General features: G+C 45.4%; 1 protein-coding gene across 1 annotated transcript in view; it reads right to left on the reverse strand.

Annotated features, from left to right (window-relative positions):
• NOTCH2 (notch receptor 2) overlaps nt 1-19728 on the reverse strand; it is a 295351-nt gene that overhangs the window by 244693 nt on the left and 30930 nt on the right. The window contains exon 2 of the mRNA XM_063426954.1: nt 6612-6693. Coding sequence (XP_063283024.1) covers nt 6612-6693 — 82 coding nt within the window. The remainder of the gene's footprint in view (nt 1-6611; nt 6694-19728) is intronic.

Raw genomic sequence — 19728 nt, forward strand, 5'->3', positions numbered from 1 at the left:
AGCACTCACCCGCCTGCCGCCACCACCAAAACTAGCACCACAGCCGCTTTACTTGGTATGTCAGAGGAGTTATTCACACACCCGTTTGAAGAAATGAGTGATGCGCAACCATTATTGCTAGAGGATGTAGATAACAGGGATATGTCTCAGGCAGGCAGCATTAAACACATGGAGGTACGGTGGGATGATGATGTTGTACCCGCTGCTGCTTCCTTTTCTGAGTTGTCAGACGATGCGTCCATGGATGTCACGTGGGTGCCCGCTAGAAGAGAAGAAGAACAGGGCGAAAGTTCAGATGGGGAGACAGAGAGGAGGAGGAGGAGACCAGTTGGAAGCAGGGGGGGGTCGTCGCAAGGAGCTAGTGGCACAGTCAGACAGCATGCATCGGCACCCGGGGTCAGCCCGACAGCACGCCAATCAACGCATGCTGTGTCCACCACCAGAATGCCGTCATTGCAGAGCTCAGCAGTGTGGCATTTTTTTGTGTGTCTGCCTCTGACAACAGCGATGCCATTTGCAACCTGTGCCAAAGGAAACTGAGTCGTGGGAGGTCCAACACCCACCTAGGTACAACTGCTTTGCGTAGGCACATGATCTCACATCACAAACGCTTATGGGATCAACACATGAGTACAAGCAGCACGCCTAATCTAAGCCGCCATCCTCCTCCTGGTCCAGCATCTTCAGCCACGTCAACCACTGCTGTCCTTCTTGCCCCCTCTCAACCATCCGCCACTCCGTCTCCCGCCTTGAGCAGTTCCCGCTCATCTGCCCACAGTCATGTGTTTCTGTCAAGGACATGTTTGAGCGTAAAAAGCCAATGTCACCAAGTCACCCCCTTGCCCAGCGTCTGACAGCTGGCTTGTCCGAACTATTAGCCCGCAAGCTTTTACCATACAATCTGGTTGAGTCTGAGGCGTTCAAAAAATTTGTAGCTATTGGGACACCGCAGTGGAAGGTACCCGGCCGGAATTTCTTTTCACAAAAGGCAATCCCCAACTTGTACTCGATTGTGCAAAAGGAAGTCATGGCATGTCTGGCACACAGTGTTGGGGCAAGGGTCCATCTGACCACTGATACCTGGTCTGCAAAGCATGGTCAGGGCAGGTATATCACCTACACTGCGCATTGGGTAAACCTGCTGACGGCTGACAAGCAAGGAATGCGTTGCATTGCAGAGGAGTTGGTGACACCGCCACGAATTGCAGGCAGTCCTGCTGCCACCTCCTCTACTCCTCCTACTCCATCCTCTTCCATAACCTCCTCGGCTGAGTCCTCTTATGCCGCTGCTTCTTGCTCCACATCAACGGCACCCCCCCAGCTCCCCAGGTACTATTCCACATCCCGGATACGGCAGTGTCACGCCGTCTTGGGTTTGACTTGCTTGAAAGCAGAGAGTCACACCGGACAAGCACTCCTGTCCACCCTGAACCCACAGGTGGAAAAGTGGCTGACTCCGCAGCAACTGGATATCGGCAAAGTGGTGTGTGACAACGGAAAAAATTTGATCGCGATATTGAAGTTGGGCAAGTTGACACATGTGCCGTGCATGGCACATGTGTGTAATCTGATCATACAACGCTTTGTGCATAAGTACACAGGCTTACAGGACGTCCTGAAGCAGGCCAGGAAGGTGTGTGGCCATTTCAGGCGTTCCTACACGCCCATGGCTCACTTTGCCGATATCCAGCGGCGAAACAACATGCCAGGGAGGCGCTTGATTTGCGACAGCCCTACACGTTGGAATTCAACACTCCTAATGTTCGACCGCCTGCTCCAACAAGAAAAAGCTGTTAATGATAATGAATATTTGTATGACCGGGGTGCTAGGACAGCCTCTGGGGAGCTGGGAATTTTTTTGCCACGTTACTGGACGCTCATGCGCAATGCCTGTAGGCTCATGCGTCCTTTTGAGGAGGTGACAAACCTAGTCAGTCGCAGTTGTGTGTGTGCGTGTGTATGGCTGTCTGCCTGTGTGTGTGTGACAGGGTGAAGATTTCTTGCACATGGGTGTGACAGGGTGAAGATTTCTTGCACAGGGCGCCCAAAGGCCTAAGGCTGGCCCTGCGCATGGGTCAGTGGCTCTGCACCAGACTTCCCTCCAATTGATCAAAGTTAAAGGATTTCAAGTGGACTGATTACAATTACAGGGCCTCTAAAGAGTCCTGTATTGTTATTTGTCGTCACTACCTTCCCGCGTCGGGAGTGGGTCATTTGCGCCCCTGCTGCCTTCCTTGCATGTGGTAGCTGTTTGTCAGGGATTTGTCAATCCATATCTGCCAAGTGACCCTATGTAGGGGGAATAGTCTCTATTCTGCTCTGTGTCAGTGTGTATCAGGGATCATTAGGATAGGTGTCAATCCATATCTGCCAAGTGACCCTATGTAGGGGGAACAGTCTCTATTCTGCTCTGTGTCAGTGTGTATCAGGGATCATTAGGATAGGTGTCAATCCATATCTGCCAAGTGACCCTATGTAGGAGGAACAGTCCCTATTCTGCTCTGTGTCACTGTGTATCAGGGATCATTAGGATAGGTGTCAATCCATATCTGCCAAGTGACCCTATGTAGGGGGAACAGTCCCTATTCTGCTCTGTGTCAGTGTGTATCAGGGGTTTTGAGGACAGGTGTCAATCCATATCTGCCAAGTGACCCTATGTAGGGGGAACAGTCTCTATTCTGCTCTGTGTCAGTGTGTATCAGGGATCATTAGGATAGGTGTCAATCCATATCTGCCAAGTGACCCTATGTAGGGGGAACAGTCTCTATTCTGCTCTGTGTCAGTGTGTATCAGGGATCATTAGGATAGGTGTCAATCCATATCTGCCAAGTGACCCTATGTAGGAGGAACAGTCCCTATTCTGCTCTGTGTCACTGTGTATCAGGGATCATTAGGATAGGTGTCAATCCATATCTGCCAAGTGACCCTATGTAGGGGGAACAGTCCCTATTCTGCTCTGTGTCAGTGTGTATCAGGGGTTTTGAGGACAGGTGTCAATCCATATCTGCCAAGTGACCCTATGTAGGGGGAACAGTCTCTATTCTGCTCTCTGTCAGTGTGTATCAGGGATCATTAGGATAGGTGTCAAACCATATCTGCCAAGTGACCCTATGTAGGAGGAACAGTCCCTATTCTGCTCTGTGTCAGTGTGTATCAGGGATCATTAGGATAGGTGTCAATCCATATCTGACAAGTGACCCTATGTAGGGGTAACAGTCCCTATTCTGCTCTGTGTCAGTGTGTATCAGGGGTTTTGAGGACAGGTGTCAATCCATATCTGCCAAGTGACCCTATGTAGGGGGAACAGTCTCTATTCTGCTCTGTGTCAGTGTGTATCAGGGATCACTAGGATAGGTGTCAATCCATATCTGCCAAGTGACCCTATGTAGGAGGAACAGTCCCTATTCTGCTCTGTGTCACTGTGTATCAGGGATCATTAGGACAGGTGTCAATCCATATCTGCCAAGTGACCCTATGTAGGGGGAACAGTCTCTATTCTGCTCTGTGTCAGTGTGTATCAGGGGTTTTGAGGACAGGTGTCAATCCATATCTGCCAAGTGACCCTATGTAGGGGGAACAGTCTCTATTCTGCTCTGTGTCAGTGTGTATCAGGGGTTTTGAGGACAGGTGTCAATCCATATCTGCCAAGTGACCCTATGTAGGGGGAACAGTCTCTATTTTGCTCTGTGTCAGTGTGTATCAGGGCTGGGCTTTGAGGACAGGTGTCAATGTTAGGTGATTTCTGCCCTTTATGGATTAAACGCAGACTCTGCATCAACTGTGCAATTTTCCATGGGAGTTTTGCCATGGATCCCCCTCTGGCATGCCACAGTCCAGGTGTTAGTCCCCTTGAAACAACCTTTCCATCACTATTGTGGCCAGAAAGAGTCCCTGTTGTTTTTAAAATTCGCCTGCACATTGAAGTCAATGGCGGTTCGCGCGGTTCGCCGGTTCGCGAACATTTGCGGAAGTTCGCGTTCGCCGTTCGCGAACCGAAAATTCCGGGTTCGCGACAACACTAATGCCTACCAAACGACATGTCTCACATCTTACCTACTTTAAAAAATACTGTATAACATGTTCACATATCACAGTTACCCTAGCTCGGTCAATCAGACACCGTTCAACCTTACTTACTCCACCTGCCTAGACAACACACCTGCTTAGGTATGCCTGTTTCTCTATGTCTATGTCTAGGTCTTTAATTTGCTATCACTACTAAGCTTACAATATTATCTTGTTTATATAACTACTTTAAAAAAAGTGCAATGTCATTAATGCCATGTGATTAAGAGTGTATGCAAACTCGATTGTACCAGCTATTGTGGCAGTACAAATTACCTGTTACCCTTATGCACGAACAAAAATAAAGAATTAAATATATATATATATCTATTGAGGAGAAATCCATAATTATATGTACATGAGCAGTTTAAAAGTCAACATCAATAAACATATTGAGTGAAAGGGGATTGTTACCTAAATCAAATTATGAACCAAATATATAATACGGTTTAGAAAATGATTATTTTAAATCCCCATATCCAATAAAGGTTAAAAATGATTACCGCTGTTAAAATGTGCATGATACTCTGTGCCCCGCTTGTATCGCGTGGGATAAGCTGGAGGACTGCCTTTGGGGCACCTCTCGCCTACTTATGTTACATCTATGCGCTACAAAAATAAAGAATTAAAAAAAAAAAAAATGATTACCGGTTATACCAAATATCTTAAAAGGGAAATTATCACAAAAAAACAAACCTTACTCTTACTCTACACTACTTAATTAAAGAGGCACTAAAATGTCCATATTTAAAAAAAAAATCATGTAAAAGTGTTTTACAGGAAATGGCAAATTTCTAATTCTACATTTAGTCCCCTTGGGGAGAGTGTTTTTAGTTTAAAAATCCACCTCATCTCCTGCTGTGATAGCGTTTCATCAAAATCCTCACCTCTGAAATTCCTATGTACCCTATCTATCTCCTGAAAATCTAATTAATTTGGATTTGGATGTTTCTTTAAAAAAAAATGCAAAGATTCTGCTAATGTGTTCTTCAATATGAATGTGTACCTGTGTTGTGGTTTTACCTACATACTGGAACTTACAGGGACACGTTAAAACATAGATTACATTAACAGTGCGTCAGGTTATCAGCTGTCTGATTGATATACGTCTTGCCAGTAGATGTACTTTTAAATTCCCTAATCACTCTCTTATGTGTCACCGTCTTTATACAGGCTAAACAACATCCACATTTAAAAAAAACCTGTTTCACTGTTTAGAAAGTTTTCCTTATTATTTCCCTTTGTACTTTTAAAACTACTCTTTACTAAATGGAATTTTATATTCAAAACTCCTCTATAGATTATCCTGGGGCTTGTGCTGGAATAATACTTTGTAAGTGGGAATTCTTTACAAGGATAAAAGAGTATTTTTTTTTTTTTATTTTTTTATTTTTTTTATAAAATTCTTCAGAGACCTACTTTGTCCTAAATAATAAAAAATGAATGCAACATCATCAGTATTTTTTCTGTTGTCTTTTTCTCTATTAAACCTTTTCATTTAAAAGATCCTTTCTCTTTATCTTGTGAACTTCTTTATATGCTTTTATGAGCATGTGTTCCGGAGAAAACATCCCCTCCAGATCCAAAATAGGTAATCTATGAAACGACTAGATTGTGCACCAAGCCATGCCCATCATAGATATTGATATATATTTTGTATGTACATTGTTTTAGAATTACATTTTTACATGTGTGTGCACACTTCATCCACACTGGATGGATTTTGGATACATTTATTGCACATTTATATTATATTTAAACACTTTCAACTATTAATATATTGCAACAAATGTGAATTGAATTGGCTTTATTCTATCAAAAGTTATATCTAAATAAACAGAATATTAAACCACAAGAAGTTAACTCAAAACTGACTAATAAGACTGATTGTTCTGAGAGCCAATCAAGTGTTAATATGGCACATCATGGATAGTTCTATTTAGTTGTGTGAGTTTCATCAAGTTGGCCACTTTTCGTATAGTTTACCAGTTTGCTTGTTACAATTTTTTTTTTATTAATTGATAACTTAGTAAGCTGCATAACCTGTTAAAATGAACAAATAAAGAGAGAAAAGAGTTGGCTGGTCAACTAGAAAGCAATGTAAAATAATAACACTTGCATGAAGAAGGTTACACTTCTATTTAACCATATTTGAAAACTGTGCAAGAGCTATCTGCAAACTTAGCCAATTCAAACTTGTAAAGGCTGGAAAAGCACATAACTTACACTAACTAACTAACTAACTAACCTAAATCTAGCAGAAAAATCAGTGGAGCCTATAAAATAAACGTGTTATGAGAAGCAACCAAGGGATAAAAGACAATTGTTAGTAGCATTCATACAATCTTTTGTGCACACCTAATGGATTAAAAGATGTGGTTGACACCATTGTAAGGCAAAAAGTTTCCCAATTCAATACTAACAGAAATGGTATGAAGTCATAAAATACCCTTTACCAAAAACAAGGGGATGACTAATATGCTAAACATAACGTTACATGGCCGAGACGAAGCGTTAACCTTTAACAATCAGCAAGAATCACTTACTTGCAATAAGCAGAGCCGCCATCATTGACAATACATTTTCCTTCATTTAAACACAGATTATTTGTATCTCCACACTGTAGACCTAAGAAAGAAAACAAGAGGATTAGTAAAAAAAAAATGTAATTTCTGTATAAAATAAATAAATATTCTATTTTGCAAAATTAATTTTTTTTCAAATGATCTATTTCTCCATTAACAATTATCTACTTGCTATATTCTCCAGTAGCTGATTTTTACATTGAACCAAATTTCCCCAAATTTCTTTCAGTCATTATAGTTCTCCCATAACTCTCCTATTGGTGGTTCTTGTGCAGTTATTAACCGGGGCATTGCCAAATCAAAGCAGTTAATTTCAATGGTGCATATATAATGGATATACAAGACTGGATCTTCACACATCCTGAGAAAAAAATGTAAGTTAGTTCTCTATATAGCTAAGTATCTATATAATTGATGACACATACTTCACCATTGTCTAATTATTTCTGTTATTTTTGAAGTTTACCTTCTTTTAAAAATCTAAAGTTTCTTACTCCAAGGAGAGAGTGTGTGTGTGTGTGTATATATACCACTGGTCATTGTTAGTATTAATTTCACCTGTGTGGTTTTCTGTTTTTGTTTGGCGTGGTTTATCACTTGTTGCTTTTTCACATTTCTGTAAGATACACAAGGTTTGGGAATCCTTGTAGATTTACTGCTGCCTATTCACATGAGTTTATCACTACCACATCCAGCCAAGAATATAGCTTTTTGGCATGTGCCTTTCTTAAGAAGATTACGGTTAAAGGAACACTCAACTGACAAATGCTTATTTGTTTAGGAGATATACCCCAAAAAGAACAGTGTCATGACTTGCGGACTGCCATCATAAAACTTGCATACCCAGTCACTGGGACCACACACGCATACAAAATGCAAACTGACATTCACACGGGGATTCTTAATCCCAGGCACAGAGACAAACATACACATACACCCTGGCACAAACTCATACACAAACACAAACGCAAATATTGACATTTAAGTTGTTTTAGCCACCCTCCTCTTTTCCTACCCTACAGTGGGCATCCAAAACTGACTGCAAGCTGTACTTAGAATACCGGTAATACCAAATATATCAACTGATGGGCTGTTCCTCTTCTCGCATTCAACTTCCTTTAAGCACTTAGAAAAAGAGATTGGATATCAATTTCTCCCAGTTTGGCCGCTCATGGGGAGAGTTGTAACAGGACCATGCCATCACTAGGTTATGCAATGTGGTCTGGGCCCCAACTGGACCATATAGTATTATCGATCCCGTGCAAGCCCAAAGTATGGCCGGATTAGATTTAGGTGCTATATCCAGTAATGGAAGAGAGGGCCCCTGGTGCAAGAACTTTTTTTCCACTCCCTCCTCCCCCTTACAGCAGTGGTGGCAAAATTTAGATCCTGAACTAAAACTCCCATTTATGGAAAAACTCCCATTATGCTTTGACAGGTGATTATCATAATTTGTCTATCCTTGCATGGCTGTATTTGTAAGCAGCCCAGCATTCTAGTGCCAACACGACATACAAATAAATCTAGCATTTGAATGCAACAAGACACTGCTGCATTCATACACACGCCATACAAAAACATGCAAAAATATGCATGTTTTTGTATGGCATGTGTATGAATGCAGCAGTGTCTTGTTGCATTCAAATGCTAGATTTATTTGTATGTCGTGTTGGCACTAGAATGCTGGGCTGTATTTGGGTGCAGTGTTATACAGGGTTGTACTCTGTGGTGTATTTGGGTGTAGTTTGAGCAGGGTCCTCTTCAACCTATCGTTCCTATAAGTTTTATTGTAATTCTCCTATTTATAGTTAAATCCCCTCTCATGCTATTGTAAAACGCTACAGAATCCGTTGGCGCTATATAAATGGCAATAGTTATAATAATAATAAAAATAATAGTGTTGCATTTGAATAGTGTGTTTTTGGGTGTATAGTTGCATTCAAATGCAGGGGTGTAGACACACACACACAGTATCTCACAAAGTGAGTACACCCCATACATTTGTGTAAATATTTTATTATATCTAATCATGTGACAACACTGAAGAAATGACACTCTGCTACAATGTAAAGTAGTAAGTGTACAGCATGTACAACAGTGTAAATTATTTACTCGCAAAATAAGTGGAAATGTCCAAATTGGGCCCAATTAGCCATTTTCCCTCCCGGGGTCATGTGACTCGTTAGTGTTACAAGGTCTCATAAGCCTCAAGAAAAGAAAGGCCAGATTAGACTTTGCCAAAAAACATCTAGAAAAACACCAGCACAGGGGGACGTGTCCTGACCGAGAATGGTGAAAGTTGCACTGTAGAGGAGTTCCGGCCCCTAGTCGACTAGCAGCCACAACCCGCAAAAATAGCCTTAAAAATGGTGCGGATCAATAAGCAATTAGGTCCTGGCACCTCACAGATGGAATCCCCCCGCAGGGGAACAGGCACAGTGGCCGATTATATATCCACACCATCAGATCTGCGAGACCCAGGTCTGTGGAGAAAATAGCGCTAGCATCAACAGGAGCAGAGAGCATGGGAGAGTCCCTGCAGGGGAGGGATATGTAGCCTGCATTAACCCAGATCAAAGCAGAGCTATCCCGGATCTCGGGTAATATGCTCACCAAAGCAGATATTAGCGCCATGATGCAAGAATTCAAAACTGCAGTCCATGAAGAATTGGCGGGCCTGCGGGCCAACCTCTCCAACCTGGAAGCAAAAGTGGACACTATAAAGGCAGAAGCCCTGGAATGTCAGGAACAGCACGGGGCAGCAGAGCTCGCGGCAACAAGACAGGGCAACATGCTCTTGGCCCTGCGCTGGCATGTTGAAGACCTGGAGAACAGGAGCCGCCGACAGAATATCCAGATCCAGTGCCTACCTGAACTGGATACTGCCCCACTGACATCAGAGTTACATAGTTACATAGCTACATAGCTGAAAAGAGACTTGCGTCCATCAAGTTCAGCCTTCCTCACATTAGTTTTTTGCTGTTGATCCAAAAGAAGGCAAAAAACCCAGTTTGAAGCACTTCCAATTTTGCAACAAGCTAGGAAAAAAATTCCTTCTTGACCCCAGAATGGCAGTCAGATTTATCCTTGGATCAAGCAGTTATTACCCTACATCCACTCTGGAGGCACTGTTCCGGCAAGTACTGGGACCAGAAGTGCCACCCGTAATCCAGCTTGATAGAGTCCACAAAACAGCGGGCCAAACACACAGCAAAGGTAGATGGCTGCCACAACTTGTATTCCCACAATGCAAGTCATCTGTATTAGGCCCATTAAAGCGGCACTGTCATGCCGAACTTACCTTTCCTCAATCTCTTCCTCTTCTCCCCCTCTCTCGGGATCTGTTATTCTTTTCTTCCTGTCTTCTTTAGTTTTCTTTAAAATCATAAGACAAAGTAGGGACTCTGTCTTATGGAGGATTCCTCCGCTTGACCAGCTCTGACCAGCGGAGGAGCAAAGTGTGCTTCATTTCCGCTGGTCAGACCAATTTTCCCATGATCCCTAGCTTTCCTCCCAGTTCCCACAATGCTTCCTGTCAGTATTGCCGAACGTCCTGTCACTTAGACAGAACGCCGGCAAAACTGCCGAATTGCATCCTAACAGAATGAGCACTGTTTCTCCATTGGTGTTAGGATGCAATTCGGTACTTTGTTCGGATCGGAATTTCATTCAAATTAATGAAACTCCGATCCTATTCATTGCTGTGGCTACATCTTGCAGCCGCTTAGTAGATAACTCCCTAATTCCCACGGTATCAGGGAGCTATCTACTAAAAGGCTGAAAGACCAAATTTACTAACACTAAGTAAAAATGACTTGGTATTAGTAAATAATATGCCCCTACTCGCTATACCGCGAGTAGGGGCATGTCTAGTAAGCAGTGAGCAGCCTGTGGCTGCTCACTGTAAAAAAAAAATAAAAAAAAAAAAATATTGCCCCCACCCCTAAACGACGGGTGGGGGCTGTAAAGTAAAATAAGGGAGACCTATTGTCCCCCCCCCCCGGCCCCCACCCCTGAGCGGTGGGTGGGGGCCATAAAGATAATGAGGGGGGGGGGGACCTACTGTCCTCCCCCCCGGCCCCCACCCCTGGGCGGCGGGTGGGGGCCATAATGGTAATAAAGGGGGGGAACCTACTGTCCTCCCCCCGGCCCCCACCCCTGGGCGGCGGGTGGGGGCCATGATAGTAGTAGGGAGGGGGGGGGGAACCTACTGTCCTCCCCCCCCGGCCCCCACCCCTGGGCGGCGGGTGGGGGCCATAATGGTAATAAGAGGGGGGGGGACCTACTGTCCTCCCCCCCCGGCCCCCACCCCTGGGCGGCGGGTGGGGGCCATAATAGTAGTAGGGGCTATACTGCGAGTAGGGGCATGTCTAGTAAGCAGTGAGCAGCCTGAGGCTGCTCACTGTAAAAAAATAAATAAAATATTGCCCCCCACCCCTAAACGACGGGTGGGGGCTGTAAAGTAAAATAAGGGAGGGAGACCTATTGTCCCCCCCGGCCCCCACTCCTGAGCGGTGGGTGGGGGCCATAAAGATAACGAGGGGGGGGACCTACTGTCCTCCACCCGGCCCCCACCCCTGGCCGGCGGGTGGGGGCCATAATGGTAATAAGAGGGGGGGACCTACTGTCCTCCCCCCCCGGCCCCCACCCTTGGGGGACGGGTGGGGGCCATAATAGTAGTAGGGGGGGGACCTACTGTCCTCCCCCCCCGGCCCCCACCCCTGGGCGGCGGGTGGGGGCCATAATAGTAGTAGGGGGGGGGACCTACTGTCCTCCCCCCCGGCCCCCACCCCTGGCCGGCGGGTGGGGACCATAATGGTAATAAGAGGGGGGGGGGACCTACTGTCCTCCCCCCCCGGCCCCCACCCCTGGGCGGCGGGTGGGGGCCATCATAGTAATAAGGAGGGGGGGCCTACTGCCCCCCCCCGGCCCCCACCCCTGGGCGGCGGGTGGGGGCACTATGTAAATTCCCCCCCCCCATCAAGGTGACTAGGGGTGCCCAAGCCCCTAGTCACCCACCCCCCACCCAAATAAAAAATGCCCCTACCTACCCCCCTCACCCTAAAAAATAGTGAGGGGGGAATAAAATTGCTAACCTGTAAAGTAAAATTAAACTTACCATTCGACGTCTTCTTTTTTCTAAAATCTTCATTTTTCAGCCCCAAAAAAGGCCAAATAAAAAACCATCATAGCCGTCGAACTAAAAATAAAATAAAAAACCCGAGCGCAAAAAAAAAAACCAGACGAAAAAGAAAAAACCCGAGCGCACATAAAAATAATCCATCTTCACCCATGGAGGGCTCCGCGCAGACTGAGCTCCTTTTTTGGGGCTGAAAATGAAGATTTTAGAAAAAAGAAGACGTCGAATGGTAAGTTTAATTTTACTTTACAGGTTAGCAATTTTATTCCCCCCTCACTATTTTTTAGGGTGAGGGGGGTAGGTAGGGGCATTTTTTATTTGGGTGGGGGGTGGGTGACTAGGGGCTTGGGCACCCCTAGTCACCTTGATGGGGGGGGGGAATTTACTTAGTACCCCCACCCGCCGCCCAGGACAGTAGGTCCCCCCCCCCCTTATTACTATTATGGCCCCCACCCGCCGCCCAGGGGTGGGGGCCTGAGGGGAGGACAGTAGGTCCCCCCTCATTCCCATTATGGCCCCTCCCGCCGTCCAGGGGTGGGGGCCGGCGGGGGAGGACAGTAGGTCCCCCGTCCCCCCCTTGTTACCCTTTTTTTTTTTTTTTTAGTGGACATGCCCCTACTCGCGGTATAGCGAGTAGGGGCATTGGGGAGATTTTAATCTCCCTTGTGCTATTATGGGGGTCATATTGACCCCCATAGAGTGAGGAGGGGACCTGGGGGGCTTATGAAGTGGTGGGGAGCACTGCTCCCTGCCGCTTCTGTCTTTACATATTGCAAGGAGGGAGCTGCACGCCGGTAGCTCCCTCCTTGTAATAAACCGAACAAACAAACGAACACTGATACACAGTGTTAGTTTGTTCGTCTGATTTTTTCTATTCATTCATTCGTCTGTCTGATGAATGAATGAATGAATAGGTGAAATTCCCGTTCACATGTCCAGATGTTTCACTGGGCATGTGCGGGAATCTCAGGGCTATCTAGTGTGGGTAGATGACGTGTCCCACAGGGACTTCACCTACCCACACAAAGATGGCGGCGCCCTGAATATAGATCGGGGCAGAAAATAAAGAATAAAAAATAGGTAATGTGGGGGGCATAGGGGCATTTGGGGGTGACTAGGGGGTCGATTGGATGTAGTTGAGGCGGGAGGGGGGTTAAAAAAAAAACGGAATTCGGCATGACAGTGCCGCTTTAAGGCACAAACTGCACACATGTGGGCCTATTCCGAGTGTGATTGCTGTTCAGAGACCAGGGAGAGGACTCTGTCTGAAGCCTACATGGCCCCTAAACACCCAGGGAACCAGGAATAAACCACTGGGACCGAGGGGAAGCAAAATAGATAACAAAAGTGCCTGCAAGGAAGTTTAAAAGGCAACCAGGTGCAAAAAGTCAAAGTTTAAAGGCACCACAGTCTAAAGGCCTCAAGGTATAAAAGGTAACACAGTTTCCAAAATGTATCACAGTTTTTAAAATATATCAGTTTTTAAAATGTATCACAGTTTTTAAAATGTATCACAGTTTTTAAAATGTATCACAGTTTTTAAAATGTATCACAGTTTTTAAAATATATCACAGTTTTCAAACGCACTGCAGTTTTCCAAATGTACTGCAGTTTCCAATGCAACATTGGAACATGCAACAGTATTAAATGCAAATTCAAAATCAACAGTTTTAAATGCCACACAGCTTAAATGCAACACAGCGTTAATGCTTCCTAGAAAAAGCACAACTGCATAATGTACCACAAATCTTAAAAATACGGTACAGCTGTATAATGCACGAGTTTAACGTGACCACCTCCTGTCCGTTGTCCGCACTCGTACGGCCAACTCGCGCTTGCAGGACTTCTCGCGGGCGGCTCCCTTCCTATGGAATAGCCTGCCTTCCGCCATCAGACTCTCCCCTAGTCTTGCATCTTTTAAGAAGTGCCTTAAAACCCATCTCTTTAGGAAAGCCTATGGCCTCCAAGACTAACCCTTACCTCACATACCTGTCTCTTGCCCTCTCCTAAAGGGCAGCCCACCTTATTTGATTGTAAAGTCCTGTCCTAATGTGTTTTACACCCCACCTCCTATAGAATGTAAGCTCGTTTGAGCAGGGTCCTCTTCAACCTATTGTTCCTGTAAGTTTATTTGTAATTGTCCTATTTATAGTTAAATCCCCCTCTCATAATATTGTAAAGCGCTACGGAATCTGTTGGCGCTATATAAATGGCAATAATAATAATAATAATAATAATAATATATGCATCACTGCATAAAAGCACAACTGCCTAATGTACTACAGTAAAACATGCAAAAACTAATGAAGATAAAAAAAAAAAAAATACACGTCCATAAGTAAAGGGCGCAAATTGCTCATGTCCTAAGAGCTGTAGGACAGGAAAAAGACTGAGGAACTTAGGGATGGAGCCTCCTTTTAAAACCTTGATGTTTTTCCTGTCCTATCGGCTGTAAGGTGAGGAGCTAACCCATGTGTATATGCTGCCATGATTAGCCAGGAAATATATAAATATATATATATATATAGACCCAAACATAGACCAGGCAGGGAATCCCTTTTTTTTTTTTTCAAATTTATATTTTATTATTTTTCATGAGCAAAAATGATTCAGGGTACAGAATAAAGAATAGGAGATTTAGGTATCAGTACAAAACTTCCATCCATATACTGGTAGACACAATACAGCATGACAAGAGTATTCATGAGACATTCTACTTAACACATCTACAATGTTCAGGACAATACATCAAACATTTTCTCTTGAACCTGAGATTTGTCACGTCTGTGACTTTGTCACCAATGTTTGAGGCAGTCTTTGGGTGTCTCGGTCTACCTTCTATTCCTATATGTGTACGGATGGTATGGACCATGTTGGGGTACCAGAATCGGTGGTGGAGGAGGATGTGAACTTGAATAGGGGAGAACCGTGGGTTGGGCAGGGAGGGTGGGGGAAGGGTGCGTAGTTGTTACCTATGTTCATTAGAAAAAAGCCTTGTCCCGGTGTTAACTTACAGTGTTAGGCTATAATGGTCTCAGTGAGCTGTCTAGCCAGCGTTCACAAGTTGTCCTTCAGTGGTTGTCTCTTCGCTGATTTCCCTTTAATCATTTTTCCCCATGTCTCCCAGGTGGCGTCAAATTGTTGAACCTGAGTCGAGGACGTAATTGCTAATCTTTCATATAAACGGAATTGCTCTATCTTGTCCTCTAACTGGGCTAGGGAGGGGCAGACACGGGATTTCCAGTTGAGTGCTAGGAGGTTTCTAGATGCCATTAGAACCAACGTCAGAATTTGTTTGTGGCTTGAATCTATCCCTGTTGGGAATAACAACAGTAGGCAAATAGACGCCGTCAGGGCGAATTGTGGGATGCCCAGGTTGTCTAAGATATACCTTACGGTAGTCCAGAGAGGCTGAATATCCCTACAGGACCACCATAGGTGCAATAGCGAGCCTGTGGCTGAGTGGCATCTCCAACATGTCGGGTCTGTCATGGGGAACAGGTGTTGTAGTCTTTGTGGGGTCATGTACCACCTGTACAGGAGTTTTCTGTGGGCTTCCACATGGGAGAAGCACCGTGTCCGTTTGGACAACCCGTTCAGGGCTTTAAGCCACTCCTCATCTGACAGTGTTATCCCACAGTCCTTTTCCCACTGGGTTTTATGTAGGGACGGTTTGTGTGGTATGAGTTCTTGCCAGGCTTTATAGCACATAGAAAGGGTTTTGGGCTTAGTAGGAGCGGACCAGCATCTGTCTAATAGCAGGCGTGGGGTGGGCAAGGGTGGATCTTGGGAGTCCTGAGGGGGTGTCGCGTGTGCTTGTAGCATACTTTTAAGTTGTAAGTAAGAGAAGGTGGCTCGACTTGGGAGTCGCCACTGCGTCTGTAGGATTGGGAAGGCTGTCACTGCTTTGTTTGTCATTAGTTGGGATATTTTTGTAAGCCCTGCATCGTGCCAGTCTTGTAGCGGTATGTTTGGCACTACCATTCTGAGGGCTGTGATAGGTGATTTGGGGTGAAAGTAGGCGTTGTGCCCTATTGCTTTCATGAATTCGTCCCATATCGTTATTGTGAGCTGGGTAGTTGGGAAGAGGTTCTGCCGTCTCTGTCGTAGAGTTTTGGGGGTCCACAGATAGTCAAGTAGGGATTGATTGCTAAACTGTTCCCTTTCCATGTCTACCCATTGTATCGTGTTGGGTGGTGTATGTAAGAGGACACCTGAGGATAGAATTGCAGCTTTGTAGTACTGGTTGATATTTGGTAGCCCAACCCCTCCTAAGCTAGTGGCTGTCTGTAGCAGTGATATGGACACTCTGGGTTTTTTGCCTCCCCAAATAAACGTACTACATAGTTTTTGTAATGTTTTGCAGTAACTGGGCTGAACTCTGAGGGGGAGCATCCGAATGACATAGAGGATGCGGGGTAAAATCATCATTTTGTAGGCGTTGATTTTCCCTAGCCAAGAAATCATGGTGTGTTTCCATTTGTTCATTTCTGTCTTACAGAGTGCCAGCAGTGGGGTGTAGTTTGATGTTATTGTGGTTGGGATGGAGGGTGCCACTTTAATCCCTAGGTATGTGATGGATGTATGCCTCCAGTCAAATTTGTATGTGGAGCGAAGGGTATCTGTTAGGGTGTTCGTTAGGTTGATAGGTAGGGCCTGTGTTTTGTCTTGGTTCAATTTATAATAGGAGACTTTTCCGAATTGGGTTATGAGAGTCAGCATATGGGGTAGAGAGCGAATGGGGTCTGTCAGTGCTATAAAGATGTCGTCTGCGAAGAGAGCCAAACTATATGTCTTGTTTCCTATAGGGATGCCTCGTATTTCGGGGTGCAGTCTGAGTTTACATGCCAGGGGTTCTAGGGCCAGGATGTATAGTAGGGGGGATAGGGGGCAACCCTGTCGTGTTCCATTTGTGATATGGAAGGGGCTGGACAGGAAGCCTCCGTGGGAGACTCTGGCTGCTGGTTTGTGGTACAGTGCCATGATACTCCTAATAGTAGATGTAGGAAAGTTAAACTTGTGCAGAGTCTTGACCATGTATGCCCAGTTTAATCGGTCAAAGGCCTTCTCCGCGTCAAGGGCAAGAAAGAGGCCTTTCGAGTTTCTTGAGTCTAGTGAGGAAAGCATATTTAGGATTTTCCTGGTGTTGTCAGAGCCTTGGCGGCCTTTTATGAACCCGGATTGGTCATTGTGCACTAATTTGTGGAGTAATGGGGCTAACCGGTTGCTGATAAGCTTGGCATATATCTTGGCATCTCCGTTAAGCAGGGAGATAGGCCTAAAGTTTTTACACTGTGTGGGGGGTTTGCCGGGTTTGGGAAGGGTGGATATGTGGGCCAACAGCAGCTCATCAGGCAAGGCACCTACGGAGGCACAGTGGTTAAGGAGCGTTAGGAGGTGTGGTGCAAGAATGGTTGAGAATTTCTGGTAGTAAGCGTTTGAAAAACCATCTGGGCCGGGGGATTTGTGAGCAGGGAGTTGTGAGATTACAGTTGCGAGCTCATCTGTGGAGAATGGTCGTTGTAGTATATCTAGGTCACCGTCTTTTAGCGTCGGTAGGTCGAGGTCTTGTAGAAAGCCGTCGATGTCGCTAGGGGTCGGTAGAGACATATTGGGGTCGTTTTTGAGGTTATGAAGCCAATTTGGCACCAGCTCTATTTCCATTGGCAAAAAAGTTATGCTTTGCCTTGCGCAATAGGTGTGATGTTTTGGCCATTTCTATGTTACGTAATTGGTTTTGGAGGTCTGACAGTTTTTTATAGGTGGTCGTGCTTGGGTCGCGTTTATTGGAGTGTGTCAGTGTGGTGATTTCCGTTACCAAGGAGTTGTAGCGTGCTAGCCTCATCTTCTTAGCTCTACTGGCATGCTTTATAAAGCAACCCCGTATGACCGCTTTATGTGCCAGCCATACCTGTTCTATGGAGGTAGTTTGTGTGGTGTTTTCAGTAAAATAATGTTTGAGGTCAGCGGTGATCTGCGACACTACGAATGGATCGGCTAGAAGGGACTCGTTGAGTCTCCAGGTGCCAGTCCCTTTGTTGGGGAATGCTTCTTTAATACTGAGGGTAATCGGGGCATGGTCGGACCAAGTAATCGTACCAATAGTGGCTTCCGCTATGTTAGGCATGGAGGTAGCTGGAATTAGAAAGCGGTCTATGCGAGAGTAGCTGTTGTGTGCAGCTGTGTGGCAGGTGTAGTCCACCTCTGTGGGGTGGAGGATGCGCCATGGATCTATCATACGGTGTGAAGCTAGTGTATTGCAAATTTTGGCTGTGAGAACCGTTCTCTGTTGCATGGTATGTCGCGATAGCCCAGTAGCAGAGGACGAGTCAGACTTGCTATCCAGTAAGAAGTTTGTGTCACCTCCAATAATTACCTCCCCATATTTATACATGTCAAGGATTGCTAGGGTTGAGGTTATAAATTCATGTTGGTTTTCATTGGGGCCATAGACATTGACCAGCGTGTACGGGGCATTATTAAGTAAACATTGGAGAATTAGATATCGACCCTTCCTATCTGCTATTTTACGGACCAAAGAGAACACTACATTTTTGCTGATTAAAATAGACACACCTCGCTGTTTGGCTGTATAGCAAGCGTGGTAGTCGTGGGGGAACCATTTGGAGTGAAACCTGGGTTTATCCTTCCATCTGAAATGCGTCTCTTGGAAGAATGCTACTAGAGCGCCACATTTCTTAGCCTCTTGTATGGCCAGCCTGCGTTTGTTTGGTGAATTAAGCCCTTTCGTATTTAGGGACATGATCTTAATCACCATGGTATAATGACGGGGTTTGCTGCAGTTATGTTAGTTCTTAAGAGTTTAGCGTCATAGTGGAGATCATATATGGGACAGTTGATCGGTATACGCACAAGGGAAGGGGTGGGGGTAACTGGGTGAGAACTATGTACAATGTTCCGTGTGTCACCAAGGGGTGACATCAAGGTACCTGAAGTAACGGATATTTACGGCTACTAGGGAGCCTTGGGGGTGGCCCTTTAAGGGCAGGATGTTGAGATCTACAGCACGGAAGATCTACAACTGTACAAATGTATGACATAGTGAGTCCGGGTGGCATTACCCCAGGTCGCGGCAGTAACAATGAATTGCATTGTATAACCGACAGTATTAAATTAAAATAAAATACAAGGGATTAAGCAAATGATACAAAACATAAAACCTGTGCGTCTAGTCCATTCAGTTGACACCAATTTTGAGTAGAACCAGCAGTCCTTTCAAGTTAGGGAGGTTCCGCGGTCAGAGGGTGTGCGGAAAGTCTTCATTGGGTGTTCCCAGCTTTTGGTTATCGGTTTTGGTGCAGCGGTGGTCTGCAGGGCCCTTTCAGGGCTGTCAGAGTGTAGTGGAATGTCCCATTCCTGGAGAATTCTCTTTCCCTCTTCTGGGTTGAATATTGGTTTATCCACGCCATTCCGCTTGATCAAGAGCTTTGTGGGGAAGCCCCATTTGTAGGGGACGTTCGCTGCCCGCAGCGCTGCAGTGATGGGCGCGAAAGTGCGGCGCGCTATCATGGTGGTCGATGAGAGGTCTGTGAAGAGCTTAACATCTCTGTAGGGCGCTGGCCAGTGGCTCGTGGTTCTGGCTGCCTGCATAATGCGGTCTTTGACAGGGTAGAAGTGGACCCTGGTAATGGTGTCTCGTGGCGTGTCAGGTGGGAGATGTCTGGGCTTAGGGAGACGGTGCGTCCTGTCCAGGAGCAGTTCTGATTCTGTTAGTGAGGGGATAAGCACTCTAAAGAGATCTTGAACATATTTAGTTAAACTTGTCTGTGTCACAGATTCTGGGATACCTCTAATGCGTACGTTATTCCTCCGACTTCTGTCTTCCTGGTCAGCAACTTTCTCTTCCAGTGTCTTGATCTTTTGTGACAAGGAGGTATAGGCTGCTGCCATGGAGTTATGCGCGTCTGTTAGTTCCTC

The sequence above is a fragment of the Pelobates fuscus genome, chromosome 7, assembly GCF_036172605.1.
Source record: "Pelobates fuscus isolate aPelFus1 chromosome 7, aPelFus1.pri, whole genome shotgun sequence".
In the NCBI taxonomy this organism is placed as follows: Eukaryota; Metazoa; Chordata; class Amphibia; order Anura; family Pelobatidae; genus Pelobates; species Pelobates fuscus.